Genomic DNA, 22,673 nt, shown 5'->3' on the forward strand with positions numbered 1-22,673 from the left:
TGGGGAGGTGAGTCAGTTGTGTCAGGTGTGAAACGTTCTTAACCCTAACACGGTTTGTTTTGATTGTTTCAGGATAGGATAGATGAATAAACCACAGGCAAAATTCAAACGCTTCCTCTCTAATTTTTTTTTTGTCAAATTTGATGCTGCTGATTGTTGGCACAGACTTGGTTTTAACTCACAAATGTTGACATTTGAGTCTCTGTGGAGCCGTTGTGGTGGCCAGATTAAGCTCCAGGAAGAGAGGCAGAACGACGACCATGTGGACACCAGGCTACTCTTGATAAATGTCCACAACAGCAGCCACTTCCTGTGCAGTTGCCCTGCCCTGAGCTTCCTGTGTCGAGTCATTGAAAGTAGAATGAAAAACAGAAAAACTGACAAAAGGTAACTAACAAAGCACAAAATGGAAAGATTATGTTTCTTGTTATTTAGTAATTGATTGGTAACACTTTTAATATAATTCATCATATTATGAAGATGTTAGGCCAAAAAGCAAGAACGTTGTTGAGAAGTTCAATACGGGGATAGGTTATGAAACAACTTGGTGCATCTCACAAACCCCAGATCAGAAAGAATATGGCAAAATGGCAAACCTACCAAGACACAGTGGTCCACCTAAACTAACAAGCTGTGCAAGGTCACAAATGATCAGAAATGCCCTTTCTGAAATAACAGCAAGAAGAAAGCAGTTGTTTCACGTGTTGGTCTGTTAATAAAAGAAAGTCTGATCCTAAGTTCATCATTTCCATTTGGAAAAAGATTACAATATGTGTTTTGCAGTGTGTCCGATTTGGTGAAAATGGTGACGAAGAAAGAAATCCCTTCTCATAAGAAGATGTTAGAGCTGATCCCTTCGTTTGATGAAGATGAGGACTGTGAGACGGTACCTACCATCAGGTACATGCTCCTGTGATGGGTCTGACAACAAATAAGGTCTTCTGAACCCACGTTTCTGAGAAATGATTTTACTTAATAGAAAATAGCAATGATAAAAACTAACATAAAGCCATTTTTAACCAAAGATTGCTATGTGAACTTTTAGCAATTAAGGTGTTTCCTTAAATTTATACCAAATGTGCAGATACTTCTGTTCTGTACGATTTGCATCATTCTTCCGTTTTATTGTTTGATGAAATCCAACTTTTTTGATGTTGCTCTTGTCACTTGCTGTTTTTGTGTTGATTTTTAACAGGCATTTTTCTTATGGACTACCTTGTCCTAACTTATGATTTTGAAGACTTTAATCTGATGTTATTAATGATAGACCAATGCACAGTTCCTGCTTCCAACTTGCAAAATAATAATGGAAGCAACGTAAGACTTGTTGAGTATACAAGCTTTATTACCAAGTCAATTAATCAGGAGTCTTAATAGAAACTGATACTGAAATATTGTTTTTATTCATTTGTTTCATGTAACGCAGGACTTATAGCATAAGTTTGTCTTTTACTCTTTTACAATTTTAGTTTGATTTCTTTGTTGATTCACAATCTCAGCTGGTATACTTGATAAAAATGTGATTATTTGACTCTAGATGTTAGTTGGAGGTTGTGCATAGTTATTGTTTGTTTGATCAGGGGTCATAACACTGGGAACAAGTCAGCTGCTTCAAATGGAGATTATAACCAAACAAATAGTGTAAATATGGTGGTGTGTCAGGGGTATTAGGGTGCTATGAGTGTTTTTATTATTTATTTACAGTTATTAAGTAATGCAACATCTCTTTAGTGTTCTGAAAATCTGCCGTTACAGTGCCTTCACAGCAGATGTGAAAAACAGACTTTCCTTTCTATTTTCCCACTGAGATGTTGGATTTTCTTCCTACTCTTTCAAGTAGATCTTTAGGTTCTTTGCTGCTATATTCAAATCTGGTGATTTCTGTGTAGCGGCAGATGTGTCATTTTTGGGTAGATGGAAACATCTGGGTATAAACTGGCAGAGGAGTAAGCTGACCCGCTGCTGAGGACACTCTCCCCTCCCAGCCTCTTCTGCAAGGCCTTCATCTGTCCTCAGGCGGCTCGTGTTTGTCCTGCCCTTAAGCTCAGCCTCGCATTGTGTTTCACTCCACACTCTCAAATTAACATGTAGACGCTTTAAAAAACATGCACTGCTTTCTGCTTGGCTACGTTATTAAGATGGAATGTGAATTGTTGCTGTGGTAACTCAACCTACACGCTGAAATGTCTGCACCGTGTAACAAATCAGAGATGTGATTTTGTTGTTAAAAGATAATAAAGGTCTCCGTGACGAACGTGTTGCTTGAGGATTTTTGCTTTTATTCTCCCATAAATATTGAGCACATTGTTCAATAAATATATATGTAAAAAAAACTTTTATTTATGACATTTCACGAGAACAGTCTGATTTAAATGTGCTTGGACGAGACCGTCACATTCAAATATATCCAATGATGTCGTTGCATATGATGGGCTGCCGGCTGCCCGTCTTCATGAGTGCAGAGAACCTGTGGAAATCTGTGTCCAGCTGATGCAGGCCTGTGTGAGACTGATGGAAGAAAGGCTTGAGAGGCTCAAATCCCACAGGACAGGACATCCTCTGTGGAGCCTCCGCTGCTCTTCTCAACCGTGTGCAGTTCGCTGGCTTCGGCCGCAGCTCCACGCCTTTGGACATCCCCGCCAACTTCCGCCGCATGTTGCCAAAAATGTCTCTCGCAAGACGTCGCCCCGAGCTGGGCTTCATCTCGGCGGGTTCTGGCAGATCGGGCAGGTCCATCCAGTTCTTTATGAGGTCGGCGAAGCTGTTGTCCCCCAGAACCAGCGGCTGCCTGTTCCTGCTGCGGCTCAGCAGCGACGTGGTCCAGTCCTCCGTGTCGCTCGCTTCAAAAGAAGTCCAGCGCTCCAAACAGACGTCAGACGTCGACTTCGGCCTGGCACGGCCGGAGGTTCCTCTGTTTGTTCGGACGCAGGCGGAGGAGGAGACTCGCACGTTTCTGGTCCTTCTCAGCACCACGCCTTCGTCCTGCCAGGAAGCCTCAGAGAAACCAGAGTCCAAATCCACGCTCTTCTCGCTGGCGGGGGAGCCCCGCGGCAGCCGATCGGGCTCCTGCTGCTCCTCCTCTTCCTCCTCCAGCGGGTTGGCCAGGCAGCAGGCGGAGTCGTAGGTGCTGGCCTCGCTGGCGTCAGACACACGGAGGCGAGTGAGCCGCTCCTGCTGCTGCGCTCTCTGTTTGCAGAGCCTCGTGACAGCGAACGACCGGTCACACGGCTCACTCAGCGGCCTCGGTCTGCTGATCTGCTTCAGGTCCTGCAAGGACCTCATCATCGACTGCATTTGGTCCCGGAGGCAGTCGGTGGAGTTTCCCAAACACAGCTGCACAGTGGAGAAACAGACAAATACGCAATTACACACGCAATACTTACAAGACGAATTACAGCCAGCGTTGCAACCGCAACAACAGCAGCTTTCAGACATGGAACTTTTTCCACATCTCATCATGTTACAACCTCATGGTGTAATAGATTTTATGAAGATTTAATATGATGAGTTAAATCACATTAAATGTATCACATTACAAACTCTTTAAGAGTTCATCATTTAACTCTTCCTAAAGATTAGTCAGACTGGATGAAGATTGTCTGTAATCAGTTTTTCTAGATGTTGACAGTCTCTTTTAGCTGTCAGCTTTTCTTCCCTGGGTGCAGTACATTTAGCTCTATTCATCTTCCCTGTTCCTGCTGAAGAATAAACACCCCCACAGCATTATACTGCCACTACCGTATTAACTGAACAGCGAGCTGTAGAGTTGTCAAAGCTGGGACATCATTCTAGAATAAAGCCCTACTTTATCTCTATCCAGACATGTCTGCCCCTGTTCCTTGGTTTTTTTATGTTGCTCGCTAATTATCTCCAACACACAGGTGACTTCTGGAATCGCTGATTTTACAGGATTTCATTTATGGATATCACTTCAAAGGGCTCCACATACAAATGCTAACACACTTTCCAATTGTCTAATTCTTATAAAGAAAAAAAAATACATCATTTTCTTTCTACTTCTCAGTTTTGTGTTTCTTTATGTTGATCTATCACATAAAGAAAGGGTAAAGGAAAATGCAGTGTAAATATCCTGTTGTGCTCCTGTAAACCTCTTTGAGATAAAGAGCAAATCCTGATGTAATTTCCACAAAACCAGTGGGATTTTTATCAGCTGAGATCACTGGCCAACTTTCTGAACTTCACTGTGTCCAGCACAGGATGCACATTTTTAAAATGACATTTAAAAATCTCTGCCTCCTAATCTTAAGAGGGGAAGTTTTGAATAAAGTGGAGCAGAATCTGGGCTGCTGGCTCACATATCCTCCCTGGACTCTTTCGGCCCACAGGATGTCGAGTGCTGTGTTTAATACAGCAGGAAATGACAGCAACCCCATGGAATTACACACAAATCTTGCAGGCACTCGTGTGGATAATCCCCTTTTTGCAGGTTTCAAATCAATAACCTGATACTCTACAATTCTTTATTTAAAAAAAAAAAGCAGATAAATTCTCAGCACTTGCCTCCCCCAGAAGTTTGTTTTTCATTTTCCCCTTAAGCATTAAGTTCTGCCTCAGAGTACGGACGCCACAATGCCACGATGTTATCACAGCTGTGGGTGCTGAACCATTTGGCCCTCAAGTGCAACTTATCAGGCATAAGGAGACTTTTTAAAGTCCCCCCTGTTCGCCTGGGCTGCTTTCACACAATGGGGAGATGTAACTCAGTTACACGATGCATTTGCCTGGAACACTTCAGTGTGAGTAAACTACAATTTGTGGAGGGAAGCACACAAATCATTGAAGAAAAATTGAATAGGCGAAGCTTCTGGCATTCACTTAAACCTAAACACTGTACCCTTTTGCCTAAAAAGAAAAGTGGAAACAGATCAGAGGAAAATAAACTTACCATTTCTTGCTAGAGTTGCTGAAGTCTCAATTCACAGTCTGTTTTTTTTTTGTTTTGTTTTGTTTTCTGGAACACACACACACACCAAAAAACGGAAATTTAGCCAAATAACAATAAGACTACTCACTTCCTGAACTTTAACTCAAGCAGAACTTTAGGTCAACCTTACCTTTAATGTTAACTTGAGCTCAATAAACGGTTCGACACATCCACGCTGATTCCAGGCGATGATGTGTCTCCTGGCATCAACTCCTTCCTTTAACACTCATGAAGCTCTGTCACATCAATTTGAGGGCTCCAAGCGTTTCTACTGCACCCAATCAGCGCAGAGCACTGACCAAAGCCAGCCAATAGGATGCCGTCTGAAACAACGCAGTCGTGACAACAACTACAGCGTGTTACTGAGAGTAAAGTTTAACATCTGGATCTGCGCAAAAAAGGAATCCAGACTTATAATACAATAGATACGTTTTATCATTCGGAATCATGTTATCACTGTTAACTGTAGTTTATGACACTTTTGCTTGTAGTACTTAGCTTTTATTGGAATATTTAACATATTAAGTAATTGTTTTCTGCACAGTACTGAATTCATTGTAATTTAGCATCAAACATATAACCAGTATTCTAACAAAAAAAAGTGTGCATCACTTGAAGCTATGATTATTAACAAAAACTACAAGTCAGGCCACTAATTTTCACATCTAATAAAGTTTATGAATTCATATTTTTGTCCGATTTAATTCGGAGTCAATGTCGTCCAACTGTTGCTCAGAGTAACTTCGCCACTAAACCCCACGGCGCCACCTGCTGGATACTTTCCTCTATCCCTCAACTTTCATTTGAGTAAAAGCAAAGGATTTGTTGAATGTCTTTAATCCAAACAATTTTATTTTGTGTTATAATTGAGTCAAATGAAGTGACGGGTAAGATGGTTGTTTGCTTTCAGGGTACCTACATATATTTTCTGTTCTAAAGTCCAAAATGTTGTGCTTGTAAGTTTTAGATCAAATTTGAGTTTTGAAAAATGAATTATTAGCAACTCAAGAACTATGAAACTAAGTTCTAAATATAAGATGTTACATATAGATGTTTACTTTGAATTTAAAAAAAGTTATTCAAGCTCAAAAAGCGAAACTCGTGTCAAAGTCATTAGACACACGGTGATGTTTATCTCTTGTTAATTTTCATGTTTAAGGCTCACAGCAAATGAAAAGCCAAAATGTACTTACCCAAAAAGATCAATATTACTTTAAAAATTACCCAAAAACAGATTTTTGATACAAAAATGTGATGTTAATGATCTACACAGTAAAGGAGAAGGCTGACTTGACAGTTGTCGTAATGACTTTGTGACAGGACTAATACACGTTTTGGTGTAATCTAGTGGCCACTAACTATAAAAAAAATTATAATTACTGATACGCCTCAAGGAAACATCCATCTATTATCTAACATGCTTATTTCTCCAACCTTAAAAAGTACAGCATGACTTTATTTTTAAAAGGATTGTAGTTCTTTTGTTAAAACTATTTATTTCTTAAAATAGATTTTATTTTTTCTCCCTGAAAAATGTACTAAAATTAGGGGTCGGAGGGTGAGATTGTGTAAGGTTTTTACTTTTTTTTTTTGCAGAGTGCTACAACTTCTCAAATCATTGGCCCAGATTCAAAGACGGAAGAAACAACTTTTACATTCTTAAAGTATCACATTGAAGCTAAAGGTTAATGTGGTCAAACTTTATTTACATTTAACAAGAGAATCAGAATAATATTAATGAACAACAATCATCCATTTGTCTTGGTGTGGTGTTGCATCATAAATCTCGGATCCCCGTGAACTTGGGTGGAATAAAAATAGCCCTAATTCACACAATGGAGATGGAGATGGAGTCTCTAAAGAACAAGTGTAAACAGATATCAAGGCACAAACATATGTTTAAAAAGACTTGGAATGAAAAGACCGACAGAACAATCCTTGTTGGGAACAGACATAACCATTTAAAAGTCTTACATATACCTTAAAAGTGACACATTAACCATTTCTGCTTTTTTTTTTCTTTTTTTTTTAAAACATGATGTTTTGGGGTTGGTAATCAGTTTATGGGGGGAGATTACAGGCTAATAATCTATGGAGGGTCATGCAGAATGATCCACTATACATGTGTGAATATTGACTCTGTGTAAACAGTGTACAAAAAAAAACATTTATCCTTCATCCAGTTTCTGTTTCCATGCTTAGTTTTCTTCTAAAAAATAATCTCTGTGCTGTTATAAGGGTCTTAAAATGAAAGTTAACAGAAAAGGTTTATGTGCTTTTTTATATATATATATATATATATATGTTTTTTATCAATTGTTTCCTTTTTTCAGCCAATAAGACAAAATTTATGAAAAATGAAATGAACCCATCAGAGCATTAAAATAGTCAATTAATGATTCAACTCTTTCAAAATCTCCCCTATACCCACCACCATTGTGCTGCGATAACATGTCATGTTTTGCATTTCAAACAAAAGCTACAAGGATAATATGTCGTTACAGATCTTATTAAAGTGTCGCAGTTTAAAATTACGATACAAATTGTGTTTTAGGATCAAATATGTGTTTGTTTATGATGAATAAAAAACTCCCTACAAAGAGAAATGTGGATGAAGGTGGATGTGGATCGGTGATTGCAGAAGTTCTGACAGGTTCCTCTTTCGAAAACAAAAAACGAGCACATCACGGTTTTCATTATGAAAAGCAGGAATCGTCACATGGCTATTGCAGTCTCTCATGCAGTCTGTTTGTGATGGGTGCTGTCCTGCACAAAGAGAAAGTAGAGAATCGTATTTAGACTCGTTCACATTAAGTGCACGCATCCGCAGCAAATCAAACTAAAGTTACAAATTTTTATTAACACTACAGACGTTCAAATATGGTGTCTTTAAGTTTGGGTTAGATCAAATTGGCGATGCATGTTTTGCAAATTATGATGTCTCTTCTTTTTAAAAATTGCTGCTGCGTACTGTCACAGCAAAATGATTTCCCTCCTGCATTTTTAGAGGCTTGACCAAAAAAAAGTTCAGTGGGTATGGATACATTTGTAAAGCATGGTATATATTTTTCTCAGAAGGCAGAGGCTTTTCTGCAAACCCTTTCATTCTCATGTCTTACCTTTAGAAAAGACCACAGTCTTTCAGGTTGTTCTTAATAATAACGTCGGTGACAGCATCGAAGACAAACTGAACGTTCTTGGTGTCAGTGGCACAAGTGAAGTGGGTGTAGATCTCCTTGGTGTCCTTTTTCTTGTTCAGGTCCTCAAACTTGGTCTGGATGTAACTGGCAGCTTCGTCAAACTTGTTGGCTCCTGGCAAGCAGCAGTTAGAAAAAAAAACATGAATTATCAAAGTTTTGGGGGTCGGCGCGCAGCAAGAGGCTGCGAGTGTTAATGATGTGCACCTGTGTATTCGGGGAAGCAGATGGTGAGGGCGCTGCGAGTGATCTTCTCCTCGAAGAGGTCTTTCTTGTTGAGGAAGAGGATGATGGAGGTTTCGGTGAACCACTTGTTGTTGCAGATGGAGTCGAAAAGCTTCATACTCTCATGCATTCGGTTCTAAACAGAAGAAAAGGTGGCCATGGTCAACAGTTTCAGCTAGAGCCTAGTACTACTACTAGTGGAGCTTGGGTAGCTTTTAGTAGTGCTAAAAGACATTTTGGGTTAAGCATTCATAAGGTAAGTGCAAACTTAAGTGTGATGTAAAGCAAAGTAAATAAATGAGTTATTTAATCCAAAAGTGGGTCTTGCTTCAAATTGAAACCTTTTACAGGGGCGGTGTTACGTATTTTCCAGGCACATAAGTAATAATCTTACCTTAAGTAATTGTAAAAATTGCTGTATATTATCAAGCATACCTCAAAGGAAATTTTACTTTGCAAGAAAAAGCATTAAAATTGGCCTCTGTCTGAGGGTGCTGTCTTATCCCTCACTGCGTAGGACATAATGCAACATTTTTTTTTGCATGAGAAATCCTTTTCTATTTTAACTCATATAGTATTCTAATATTGTCGGACAATGAATTTGGGTTTTTCATTATGTGTAAACTGTAATCATCAACATTAACTTGAAAAAAAATCTTGAAATATACTAAATGTGTGCAGTGAATCCTTAAAATATCCTAGTGTCCCTTGTTGAAGTGAATTACTCAAATAAAAGTCCAATGATGTTCTAACGTTTTGAAATGCACCTTTAGAGCAGAACAACGTGATTGCAGCAATGCCTCTAAGCTTCCACCAGGGGGCAGGGTTGCTTCATGTAATAATTTAAACATGGATCAACAGAGCAGAGATTTTGTCGAAGTCTTTCCCCAAACCTTTCCAAGTCACTCAGAAAAAAGCTATTAAAATGTGTACTACATATTTGCACTTCAGATTAAAGTTCAATGAGCCTATTTTACAACCTGGGATTAGATGTTCTCAGGTTACAATCCAGATTTCTGCCCATGATGCATTACAGTCCAGCAGAGTCTAAGATTGAGCCGACACCAGATAAAGAGCAGGTTTGTAAATAGAGTAGAGACCAGAGGATTGGGGGGGTTTTCTTACCATCTCTTCATCCTCAGCCAGCACCAGGTCATATGCACTTAGTGCAACACAAAAGATAATGGCTGTTACTCCTTCAAAGCAGTGAATCCACTTCTTTCTCTCTGACCGCTGGCCTCCCACATCAAACATTCTGCAAGGAAAAATTTCAGGAAAAAAAGAATAAATTGTCCGCTTGTGTAAGATGTGGTTAATACAGAAAAAAAACACTGAAGAGAAGCTTAAGGGGGGGACTGAAGGAGGAAGTTAGTCTGATCATGCTTTCATGAGGTTGCTTTAAGAGGAGAAGTGGTGAGGAAGTGGAAATATGTCTATCAGATGTGTGGTAGAAAGAAGGGATGGAGAAGGGAGACAAAAACTGCTTTATATTGAGTAAGGCGTTAAATGGAAGAGCTGAGTATAAAAGTCGATGGCAAAAACTCCTCTTTGTTTAGGACGTTGGTCTCATTCTTATGGTTGTTCTGAAGTGTAAACAAAGCTGGTGAAATCTAATAAAACCGTTCACGCAAACCCGTGTAAACCAACTCCCTTTCCCAGTCTTTGCTGTCTGCGGTAATTGACGGAAAAGGAACCAAACTATAAAAAGCCTGCTTCCTGCTATCGATTGTCTCCGTGTACTATTCAGGGTGAGTACCGAGACTGAGACGATGGGTAAATGTCAGAGTTTATCAGGAGGCTGGTCACACCAGAGACCTTTAGCTGGTGCTGCCTTTTTTTATGAATTCACTTCAGCGGCGGAAAATCATCGTAAATCAGCAAAATATTGTAGTAGATGTAATATCCTTCTATACCTTTCCCTCCATTCTCCAGTATCTCAACCACTTCCTGTCCTCTATAAGGGGCGTCCCTATACATCCATTACTAACCCACACATAAGTGCTTCACCAGGGTCACAGCATATTTTATGTAAGACCAAAAGCAGTGCGTCATGCAGAACCTACTAAATGTTACCACTCAATAGTGCTCTTGTTTTATTGAACAAGAGCGACGTGGGCAGAATCAGATTTATTTACTCTGCTCTGAGAGCGATAATGATGGTTGAGCTTTTAATTTCTGTCATAATTCGGCTTTTAAGTAGTGGAGTTGCCCATTTTACACCAGCGTGGACCGCCACTTCGAATGCTATTAATAACAGGACCGTTGTATTTTCTGGCCAAATGTGTAAACAATGTGCACACTCTCAATCACACAAATACAGCAAAAGTATTCATACCCTATTGGCAAACTGCAGTGCATCTGATCTGAATTTTTCATTATTTTACTTTGACTCAAAGTAGTTTGCTTTATTGTGAATTTGTCAGAAAAATATACCTGAATAAAGTCCAGTGTAACCAGTTGCATAACCCGACTCAAAAGTCACCTAGGAGCTATAGTTGTGTAAATCTAAATTGAAATATTTTGGAACATGAAGAAGTATATGACACAATTCTACTCTGAGATGGAGGAAAAACATCTGAGGGTATCTTGTGTGTTCATGCACTATGCATGGAGAAAAACAAATTCTCTACATCACCAACCCCATGATTAAACATGGGGGTGGTAACATTGTAATATGAGGGATGTTTATCTACAGTTGGGGCAGGAAAGCTGGTCGAGGCTGATAGGAAGATGGATGGCTCTAAATACAGGCCAATTGTTGAAGAAATCCTATTATAGGATGCAAACCACAAGGGAGTTGGGCGGCGGTTCCCTTTCAAGCACAGCGCTTAAAATAAAGCTAGCGTTGGAAAGGGTAAGTCAAAGCAATTTTTTTTATGTATTAGAATGTGTTGGTCAAAGTCCAAACCTGATGCCAACTGAAAATATGTGGCAAAAATGATAAAATATCTGTTTACAGAGACTCAAAGAACAGGCAAGCATTTCAGTCTCCGAAGATACACCAAGAGTCCTACCGGCTGCAAACGATAGAAAAAGTGTGGAGAAGACAACTACAGTTCACAAAATTCACATTTTGATTTCCCCTTTTAAATTACTTTAAAAACTCTGTGTCAGTTTCCTTTCACTTCACAAATTCGTACTACTTTGTGCTGGTATAGAATCCCAATAAAATCTATCAAAACTTGTGTTTATGTTATCACTTTGGATGATGGACTCGATGATGATGATGATGATGATGATGATGATGATGATGATGATGATGATGATGATGATGATGATGATGATAGAATCAGGTGCATATGATCAGCAGCACTTGGCTGCAACAAATCCTCTCAACTACAAAGTTTCCCTAAGTGTGTCAATCTGCTTTTACAATCTGAGAAGCACTGTGTCATTATTGATTTTGTCTGTCTTTTTTGCATTCACCAATCAGGTCACTGTGCTGTGATCTTACTTGAAGTGCAATTCCTTGAAGGTGAAGTGAGTCTCAACGATGCCGGTTGTCTTAACCCGAGTGCGCAGCACATCCTGCTGGGTGGGGATGTAATCTGCTTTTGCTATCCTCTCCAGATCATTCAGGTAACTAAGAGACAAAAAAAAGCGATCAGGAGCTCAACACAATTTCTAACACATAAGGCAAAGCAAAAAAACCAAAAAAACAACACATGCAGGCTTACGGTGGACAACGCACAGGGAAATAAGTTCAATTAGGCTGCAATCCAAAGCACCCTGAAAGTTCTAACTTGTTAGCAAGACGTGGGTGCTTTTGTACACATGAATGTGCAGCTACAGTGTTGTAATAATTGAATAAAACGTATTTCTCATGTTAAGACTCCATTGCACTGGTTGCTGATCTGCGACTTTATCTTCTTGCTAGTTCATTGCGGTGAAGCTGCAATAGAAACGGACAGATTTTACTCCGTTCACAGAACACCTGAACATGCAAAAAAAAACATTGTCTTTATTCCTTCACATGTGCTGCAAACCAACACAATTAATGAGTAGAACAATCCATATCAGTTTTTCAAAACTTTTAAATCCATCCATCTTGGCGCAGTCTCTCAACATCAGTCCAGGCTTATGCATAAATGTTGCAATGAGTGTTTTGTTGTCTGAGTGCAGCAGTATGTGCAGAATTGATTGTGCAGTTTTCTCTCCAGCTGCTTGTTGCTGCTAATGGTTTTCATGCTCTAACAGGTCACTTTGTGAGTCTTGTAGAAGACGAGGCTCTGCACAAAAAAAATGCAGCTCTGACTCATTCGCACACATTGCTAACACTTAGCTCTCTAACCAGCAACACACAATAATACATTTTGCAGCTGCCTCTCAAATCTAGACGAGATTTCTCAGGGGGAAGAATTGTGGCCTTATACGTACAAATGGTGTATCTGACATGCTGAAATGAAATGTCAACCGTGAAGCAGAAATTTTAACATATAACTACTCTTCACGGACTGAGGGTTTCATTCAGTCAATTGTGAACAGTCCTCTCATTTTTAAATCTACATAAAACGTGTTTTTTGACATTTTAGGAACAGTTACAATCATTGTTGTGCTTGTGAAAAGAGAGATTTTCCAAGGTGATAAAAAGGTCACTTGCTATTTTTTTTGTAAATGTGATTGGCATGTTATGATGATCAATGTAATAATCATCATCATTTTGTGATCCTCTGTTACTTGTCAGAAATAACATTGAAAAAACAAAAAACAAACAAAAAAAATGAAATAAAATATATATATATATAAGCGCAAAGTAAATCAATATAATTTTATTGTATCCTCTTTATCATTGCAGCCGGTTCTCCTCTACAATTTCTTGCATTTGCTGTGATTTCTGACAGATTGCTGGTCAGTAGGGGGGCGTAGAAGGATCATTGCTACATGCCGCTCTGGCTGACCCACTTACACAAGTTTTGCATCATCTTCCAAAGCCAGCTTGAAACTTTAGATGTCCAGCCACTCTACACTTTGTAAAAAGAAATGGATATTTCTCACATTGATCTCTCTGTTCTTGCTTGTCACAGCCCTATGGTTTAATATTTAATGAGGCGTCAAAACCTGAAAGGCATACCGCAGAGAATAAAAACAAACAATTTGGTAAATATTCTCTTTGTTCATAACTGCTCTAATGCTATATTCCTCAGTAAGCTAACACAAAATCTATAAATTAATTTCAAAAAGGCAAAAAAGAGCCCCCTGTGGGTATTAATGTGAGAATCATCAGTCCTTACGCAAACACTTTAATCTCTTTCTTACCCATGAAGAAAACGGTACCTTTTTCTTCTTATCAGTTTTCGATATTAAAGATTAAGCCCACAGAGGAAGAAATGACGGCTAAATGGAAGTTATTGGCCAATTTCACCAGTCTCCGTTACTCCCCCGGAGAACTAGTGCAGGTTTTCACAACAGCTCATATCAGCAATGCTCCAAAGAGAATCCATCACAATGCCAACGAATCGCCTCCTCCAAGGCAGCAGGTTTAAACAGTCATTAATAAAACAAAGATACAAATTTATCAATAAAACTATAAGTCCAGTGCAGGCAGAATATTCCATCTGCACTTTATTTATTATTAAATGACTACTTGAGTTCAAAGCCAATTATTTATGTAAGGTGAAAGATAAAATGAGAATTTTCACAAAGCCTTACAGTCACGTCTAATTAACAGTTTCTGCACAGGCACAATGTTCAGAGTTTCATACTTAAAGTGGCGGGTCAACACCCAGCTGAATTATTACATTTCCTTTGCAGAGACGACAGTGTGCAATTATCTGATGCATCACTTTTACATGAAACACCAGTCCATACTTACTACGCCGCCGAGTCATTGAGCTGGTATTCTCGCGACCTCGTAAAGCAACTCTGTATGCCGCTGTCGGCCCACAACCGCCTGATCACGTTGGCCAAGTCTTCAGGAAGAATGCCTTGCTCTTCCGCAGCTGCAGCGAGAGCGAAGAGCTGCTGGGCATCGTCCTACAAGAGAGGCAATGACAATTATGAGCTTCCCTTGTGGGGAATTTTTAAGGTACTAAGCAAGAAATTTAACCTTGTATATGAAATTATCCCCCAAAAAAATTGTGGGGGATGATTTATTTATAAAGGATAATTTGTTTATTAAGAAAAAGGCTGGACAAAAGCATTATCTTTGGGAGAAATCCAAGGCTTTATAATTATTATTATGCTTAAGTGAAAACAAGCACACTTGGATCTAAAGTAGGGGTTTAGTGATACAATAATTTCACGATATGATACAATATACGATATTCTGGTCACGATACGATATGTATCACGATATTTGTTGGGCGATACGATTCAGTGCGTTTTTACGATTTTCTGAAAGATTTTAGAAGGACAGTGATTTTAGTGACATTTTGTGTTCAATAGACTTGAATTTAGTTAACTGAAAACTGATTAAAAGCATCAACTACGCAATACCTGACTCTGATTGGACAGTCTAACAGTCTGCAGCTGGACAAAATGAATCAAAGATGCAGTGAGAGAATTAGTTTCTGTCATTTAATTCATGTGGATTTGACATAAAACTCAAAAGTTTAAACGGTAATCCAGGAGCAGAGTGGAGAGATTATCAGCCTCTGTAGACTCTCAATATGCAAATGATTGCACTTATGTTTTTTCTTTTGGACACTGTGACTGCATTTTGGAGTAAAAATGCAGCCACATTGCAGTCTTTTGGACTATGGGGCAAAAGGCTTTTCTACCTTGGCTGGCGGAGTTAGCCGTGGCTGTAAGCTGTTTACTACTAGCTGCTAAAGTAGTGGCTCCGCCTCACCCCGTAGTGATCGACTCCCTGCAGCTACGCAGCGCCGCTATTCCCCTGCTTGGATCTCTGAGTAGCTGCCTCTCAGACTGCCAGGATCTCATCGTTCTCTCAGTCTCTGATACTCTTTGTCTGTTGCTAATAAGAATGATCGATCAGCCATTGTTATCATGGAAATCCTCACTGCGCCGCGGATTCCGGCTGCGGGTTTTTCCTCTTCGTCTTCCTGCTCAAAACACAGCGCCGCTGCGCGCCCGCTTCGGATGTTATCAACCCATGTTCATTCTTCAGGTAATTCTTTGTATAACAGAACAGAAACCGCTAAGCTAAAAACTAATTACAAAGTGAATGCTACCAGTTGAAATTTGCATTAATTTCGAGATCTCACTGCTTTTGCAGCTGCTCCGTTCGCGCCGCTACTCTTTTCCGCTACTCCTTTCCGCTTCTCTTTCACGGTTACTTGCGCAACTTTACTTTGTTTCTCAACAACAAAATACAGCCCATCTTTATTTATTGAAGATTTTACATTTCCAAAAACACAGGAATCTAATGTTTTGTTTTGTACATTTGGAAGCTCATTCCCTCTCACATAATCGGAAAAGCCGGGGAATGGCGGCACTTTTGACATTTCTCTGACATTCGGAAAATATGGTTTACTAATTTTAGCATAAGGTTATACTTGGCCTATTAACACAATTTAAAAACTGGTGTGTAGTTTATAATGTGCACTTTAAGCTCAAGTTGAAAGTGAGACTGAGGGAGGCGGAGTCTTGCTGCTACGCCGTAACAAACTAGACATTAAAAAGAGCTTTACGGCTATGGGCCCCTGTGGTTTAACGGATCGATACTCGCGGATGAAAAATCGATACTTTCCGAGGGCGGAAAAAATCGATATATATCGCCGAATCGATTTATTTATACAGCCCTAGTCCAAAGCCAAAATAAACATTTGGGAGTGGCCTAGTCAAACGTTTGGACTCAGACAGACAGAAGACAACAGATGGATGGGAACCCAAATGTTTCCTGTACTGTTTCTCTTCTTTCCATTCATATCCAGACCTTTTGACCAGTATGCAAAATATCATCCAACTGTATCTACAGGTTCAAGCTACAGCCAGGGAAGCAATATGGATATTACCAACAGTTGTTCCATTTACTTAATTCTTTTAACATATCTTTTATTAATTACCTTCTAGATAATTTCTTTTTCTATATTCGTTTATTGTGGTGGTATTTAGTCTAGCAAATGTACTCGACTTCAGCAGCTGGACTGTATGTGACCCATACAGTCTATCACTTGTGATATATATCTCCATATATGTATTATATATTTGGCAGACCAAATGGATAAAATCCAAGTGGAAAATTGATTTCACGTACATTTCTGCACTTGTGTAAACTGGCGTCGCACGATGTGAGCCTGCTTGTGTGCGTTCACTTCTCAACAGAGCCGATGTATCCAAGTGCAGGCAGGCTAACGCGCTAATTGCTGCGCGTAGGAGTGTGAGAGTGTCGTCACGTACACAGAGCCATTTAACAGAAAGGTTGGTGAGAAACAAATGCAACACACACACACACACACACACACACACACACACACACACACACACACACACACACACACACACACTACAGCAGTGTCCTCAACCTTCTGATTACAGCATCAGTTTCTGAGCGCTTACGCTGGCTTCACTGTAAGGACACAGTTCGGTCAGGATTGACTGCGACTGTTCCTGGGTTGCAATAAGTCTGCAGGATGCAGCGGAACAGCATCTCTGCCTGAAGTTGTGAATTTTCTATTTGAAATTTAGCAAGCTTGAGTTGTATATGTATAATAAAAAGGGTGAGCTTTGGTAAATGAATCATAATTAGGAATATTCTTTAATATAATTAAGAGAAGTAATAATTATACTTTGGTTGCAATGTCAGAACTGTGTAGTGCTTAATTGGGGCCTGCCCATAGCAATGCATAGGGAGAACAGTGATTGACTTGCAAGTCAATCACTGCCTCCATGCATTGCATGGCAGGCACCTATTGTTCTTCACCTAATAGAATGCCTCTAGATTATTATTTATTTTTCTTCCGTCACCGTTAATGCGGCCTGAACCGCTGCGTGCCCACCCACAAATGTGGTATCACAAATTGCAGCTCGATCACAGGAGGGGAGATATTGTTTCTGGTGGGATTCGGAGTTACCACGGCAACACAAATTGGGTCTGAAGACCCCCAAAAACCCCATTCATTTTAATGGAGCGAGATCCTAAAAATACCCTATTCTTGAGCAATAATTGTGTCATCATAAATTCATGTAGAAATTTCATTCAAACTTCAGTTTGTAGATACACCCGTCATCTTATCTAAAGATTTCTTTAGCATTATTGCTCATTTTTGCATCAGAACGCTATATTAAAAATCCGACGGGCACACTTTGACAGGCCCCGTAAAATTTCTGCAGGAATTTTCTAGTAGTTCATTTATTTTTCTTCCGTCACCGTTAATGCAGCCCGAACTGCTGCGTCCACCCCCACAAAAGTGGTATCAAAACGTTCAGCTTGATCCCGAGAAGCGAGCTATTGCTTTTAGTGGGATTCTGAGTTAAAATGATGACATAAATTGATAAAAACGAGAAAAATTGAGGCTGAGTGTCTCACAGAATCAGTAAACTTTCTCTCTGAAACATACTAACAGCACAGTGGATTTCTGACTCCAAAACTCTTTTAACTGCCCCTCACAGGCACAAATATCGCCCTGTTGGTCTAAAAGTCTGTCATGACATAGATACACATGCCTGCTCCCGTAAAATGTTTTCAAAATTTTGCTAGGGTTTATGGTTTCTTGTCAGGGTCCTTGATACGTCGCTGGGTGTCTCTCAAGTATAGAAACTCTGTCTCCAGCATACTGTCTGACAGAGAGAGCCAGCCCAGGTGCAGATAATTAATTACCATAGCAACGGGGCCCAGAGAGAGGCAGTGAGTAGTTTCACAAACAGGCGCAGTGACAGGTCTCACAATGCATTGTGGGAAGAATACACATTTCCTGTGACTATTCAGTTTGCTTACATAAAATTATTATTTCTCTGAATTTTTGAGTGGGAATTAAAATCCTTAGTATGAAGGTTGAAAAATTTCGAGACATAAACAATTACCCACTGACTTTATTATTATTTTTATTTCGGACCGTGAGTAAGAACCACATGTGCGAAGCTTATAGACGTCAGTTTTATTGTGCATCAGGTTTAGCAATTATGTGGTAGTGAACCAGTTCAGTCATACAACTATGGGGATGGACCTGGTAAAATCTTCAGTTGCTGCTCTTCGGTGATGAACCATATCAGCATGGAAGTATTGCACATGTTCTCCTGGGTAAGTCCAACTGTGCAATCTATAGCTAGAACGCACTTTCTCTGTAAACCTTTAACATTTTCAACCCCAAAACATGACCAACTACCAGGCCTGGCAAGTTTTCTAGGGGGAATCTTGAATTTATAATGTTTCGGAATTGGGCCCTGCCATGGCAGTGCATAGGCAGGCACCTATTGTTCTACACCTCAAAGTAACTGCCTCTTCCTAGTACCGTTAATGCGGCTCTTACCGCTGCATGTCCCCTTCACAATATATACATAAAAAATGTGTGGCTCGATCCCATGTGGGGAGCGATTGCTTTTGTTGGCATTTCGAGTAACTGTGGCGACATAGTTAACACAAAACGAGCCAAATTCAACTCAAAACAAAAGTCTGACACAAAACAGTGCCACTCAAAATAGACATAGACTTTTGTCTGCCCCTCAGAGCTGCTCTTTAGAACTACAGACATGGTGGAACACTCCGTTACTAGACCTTTTCCTTTAGTGTTTTATTTACCATTGTCATAGTAACTGAACCATCGGGCCCTGGGAGGAAAAAGAGCGACGGCGGTTCTAGTTAGCTGAGGTATAAACCTACTGTGCAGGAGCTGAATTGCGATCTGTTTATATGTACAGATTGCTTAATACACCGTCAGTTATCAGCTTTGAAATAAAATGGTTCTGGAAGTTTTTGGAAAGTATTATTGACATGTTTAGATTGTTTTTTCTTTACATGAGTCGAATCTGTTTAGCTGTATTGTGTCTTTCTGTGAAAATGTTGGTGTTCAGGGAAACCCCCCACCCCCAAATATATTGCATATTTTTTATGCAGTAGCAGATGGGGGTTATTCTGAGACTTAAGTGTGTGGCGAAGATACCTTTGTATTAAAGGATCTAAAACTGTTTATTACAGAAATAAGTATATTGTCTAGAATGACAAAGAAAATATGGTGGACACAATGATTATTTTGAAGAAAGATCAGATATAGTGGTGTTTGGAAATCTTAAATATTTAACCAGAACAGATTCCAGGAGGATTAGTGAAGCACAGATTTGTTTCTGCCTCATCACTCCTACCTGTTCTAGACTTTTTACAGGAAAATCAACATCTGTAACACTGACACCAGCCCTGATGTGTGTAACACATGCTACAATCTTTAATATGTTTTCTGGAGATGTTGGCATCAGGGCTGCTGCTATAAACTCATTGGATCTCTGAATAGTGCTGTTTAGGTTATATCATCTAGTGATGGAAAAAGCAACAAAAAACTATTAGGCTATGTACTTAAGATGGAATATATGCATGTATATTCATGACATGCTTTGATTAAAGTAATTTATTCTCGGTGCAATTCCAGTACCAAAAAATTAACTTTATACCAGGTGAGTCTCTCACCTGAGAATGTGAACCTACTAGGCTGATTCTGTGCCTTCAAATAATTGTAATGCTCCTGTAGAAGATTCATAACTTAAAAGTCACAGGAACCTACAAGTGAACTTATAAGGAACAGGTCTGAAAAAACAGTCTGTGTGCTACACTCAAGAGAGAGATTCCTTTGATGCATCAAAGAGTGATGTCATCAATGATGACATCACTCATTGTTACCATAGGAACCCTGTTGTTACCATAGGAACCAGTGGTGCAACTACACATTATTCAGGTGGATGCGAAAACATAAATCGGCGCCCCTACCCCCCAGATGGGGTTTTGATGCCCCCTCTGGTGCTGCGCCCCTTTGCATTGCATGCGCTGCATACCCACTTTTTGCGCCACTGATCTGGTCGTGTCAAATGCTTCGAACGGTTCAAATGGCGCCGCGCTAGACGCTCGAAGAGCACCACAATGGCCTTCGACGCGCCTCCACATAGAGTTTGAATGTAAACCAGATGCGCCTGGCGGTCAAAATGTGTTTGGTGTGAACGCACCATTATATGTCCAGTGTCATATTAGGTCCACCATATTAGGACCAAAGTGTTGTCCTAATATGATGGATTCATTACTTTGGGTCAGGGGTAATTTTTAGAGGTAAGATGTGAATTAAGGTTTAGTTAATGTTAGGAATAGACTAGTATTGGTTTGGGTTAGGGAAAATGTCTGGGTTAGGCAAAACCGCAGCTACTAAAATGAAAGGAAATCAATGCAAAATTCTAATTTGGGTCGAAATAGTTTTGACCAGCCTGTATAGAATTTTGTTTTCTAAATTATTCTATAAATAATGATGATATAATGTTAGGTTGTTTTTCTGCCAATTGCATAGCTGCAGTACACTAGTAGTCTGTGTTGAATATGCTGAGACACATTCAACACATTAGAAACCTATCAGAACCAAAAGTTTGTCTTTTGGTTCTTATTGGTTGTTTCTATACAGTAGCAGAGCCAAATGAATTTTCACAAATTCTCTGTTTCGTATTTTATTGTCAACTGTTTAACAAATATTAATCCATCATCTAACGTACATAAGTACGTTAGATGATGGATGAATAAGGAACTTGTTAAACAGTTAAAATGATGATGATGAATGTTAAACACAAATATGGCAAAGCCTCAAATTTTCATAATGCAAAGTGTTAGCAAAACCTGGGCTTGGATAATGACCTAGGTTAGTGCCACCTGGGTGTGGGTCGCTTTAAAGGCCGAGCCGGGCTTAGCTTCTTGGCCTTCCTGCCAACGCCAACATGAAGACCCTCCATGCAACCAGTGGAGGTTGATTGCATGGATGTCTGTCTTTCTTCGGACCTCCCTGGTTGATTGGAGGTCCATATTTCCTCGGACCTCCCTGGTTGATTGGAGGTCTGTCTTTCTTCGGACCTCCCTGGTTGATTGGAGGTCCGTCTTTCTTCGGACCTCCCTGGTTGATTGGAGGTCCATATTTCTTCGGACCATATTTCTTCGGACCTCCCTGGTTGATTGGAGGTCCATCTTTCCTCGGACCATATTTCCTCGGACCTCCCTGGTTGTTTGGAGGTCTGTCTTTCTTCAGACCTCCCTGGTTGATTGGAGGCCCATCTTTCCTCAGACTTCCCTGGTTGATTGGAAGTCTGTCTTTCTTCGGACCTCCCTGGTTGATTGGAGGTCTGTCTATCCTTGGTCTCCTCTGTTTGTGGGGAGCCTTCTCTTTGCAGGGGGACCTCTGGTTGGGTGGAGACTCTAAGATGGTTGTTTTCTAGAGCAAGTTTTAACTCCACCTTCAGGTCCGCAACCTGACCCTGTAGAGCTTTCACCATTTCCTCCTGAGCCTTAAATTTGGAAGCTTGCTCAGAGTGACTTTTGAGCTGCTCCTCATATTTGAGTCTCACTCGGTATTCTTCCATCATTACTTCAATCAGACCTTTATTGTGGGAGGCGTATTTTGCAGCCTCCCACTTGAAGTATTCCAGCTGTCGAAGAACGTTCTTGTCAGTTGCAACTTTGGTAGAGCAAGAAACTTGTTCACGTTTGACTTGCTGGTGACGTTCTTTTTCTAACAGTTTTTGCAGTCTTTGAATCTCCTCCTGCTGGGATTTGACTTCAGTCTGACATGTAATCCTTCTGTCTCTTTCCTGATGGAGTTCAAAATTCTTTCTCTGCAGTTCTGTTTTAAGATCGTCTACCTGCTTTGTCAAATCTTTGACGTGTTGGCTAGTCTCTGCCACGTCTTCCACTGAGGGGGTGATCTTGAAGCCAGCAGAGGGTGTTGTTTCCTGCTTGACTTCTAAAGATGTTGGACTCTCAAAGTTGCCGGAAGGACTTGATTCCCCCTGGATCTCTGATTCAACTTCCGGCTCAATGGGGCTGTCATCTTCAACAGGGAAAATGACAGCGTCGTAGTCGACTTGGATGTTGAGGTCTACCATGTCGACCCATGAAAGCTTAGCTGGAAAAGCTTCATGCTCGCAAACAATCTGTTGTTGCTTCATATTTGTATTCTAGTAACTTCTTGCTTCTCTGAACGTCGAACGTGCTCTGAAGGGTGATCTGTCGCGATAGAACTGTGGAGCAGATCAGAGAAAATCCTGTCTGCCAGCTACATTCAAGAGAGAAATTCCCTTGTGATATCATAGAGTGATGACATCACTGCTGATGTCATTGATACCATTGGAACTGAACATTCTATCCACCTTCATGAGAGTGAAGTAAGATTATGGGTCTTACTTCTGGCGGCTAGTAAAAGTAGCAGTATTTCATTGTAATTTATAGGGTTTTT

General features: G+C 40.1%; 3 protein-coding genes across 4 annotated transcripts in view; 1 reads left to right on the top strand and 2 right to left on the bottom strand.

Moving 5' to 3' along the window:
• The window catches only part of uba7 (ubiquitin-like modifier activating enzyme 7), a 35,153-nt gene extending 32,896 nt beyond the window's left edge, over positions 1–2,257 (top strand). For both annotated transcript variants that reach the window (XM_008408712.2, XM_008408713.2), the window contains one exon: positions 784–2,257. In XM_008408712.2, the coding sequence (XP_008406934.1) occupies positions 784–916 (133 nt within the window). In that variant the 3' untranslated portion in view covers positions 917–2,257. The remainder of the gene's footprint in view (positions 1–783) is intronic.
• On the bottom strand, positions 1,703–4,977 carry inka1b (inka box actin regulator 1b). Its single transcript, XM_017304921.2, has 2 exons — positions 4,907–4,977; positions 1,703–3,333 (listed from the first exon to the last, which is right to left on the bottom strand). The coding sequence occupies exons 1-2, from the start codon at positions 4,907–4,909 to the stop codon at positions 2,398–2,400; spliced, it is 939 nt and encodes a 312-aa protein (XP_017160410.1). The 5' UTR covers positions 4,910–4,977; the 3' UTR covers positions 1,703–2,397.
• A 98-nt stretch (positions 4,978–5,075) lies between these two features.
• gnai2b (guanine nucleotide binding protein (G protein), alpha inhibiting activity polypeptide 2b) overlaps positions 5,076–22,673 on the bottom strand; it is a 49,264-nt gene continuing 31,666 nt past the window's right edge. The window contains exons 4-9 of the mRNA XM_008408709.3: positions 14,180–14,340; positions 11,822–11,950; positions 9,493–9,622; positions 8,350–8,503; positions 8,065–8,257; positions 5,076–7,711 (exon numbers count right to left, since the gene is read on the bottom strand). Of these exons, the coding sequence (XP_008406931.1) occupies positions 8,067–8,257; positions 8,350–8,503; positions 9,493–9,622; positions 11,822–11,950; positions 14,180–14,340 (765 nt within the window). The 3' untranslated portion in view covers positions 5,076–7,711; positions 8,065–8,066. The remainder of the gene's footprint in view (positions 7,712–8,064; positions 8,258–8,349; positions 8,504–9,492; positions 9,623–11,821; positions 11,951–14,179; positions 14,341–22,673) is intronic.

The sequence above is a fragment of the Poecilia reticulata genome, chromosome 5 (assembly GCF_904066995.2).
Source record: "Poecilia reticulata chromosome 5, P_reticulata-male-v2, whole genome shotgun sequence".
Lineage (NCBI taxonomy): Eukaryota > Metazoa > Chordata > Actinopteri > Cyprinodontiformes > Poeciliidae > Poecilia > Poecilia reticulata.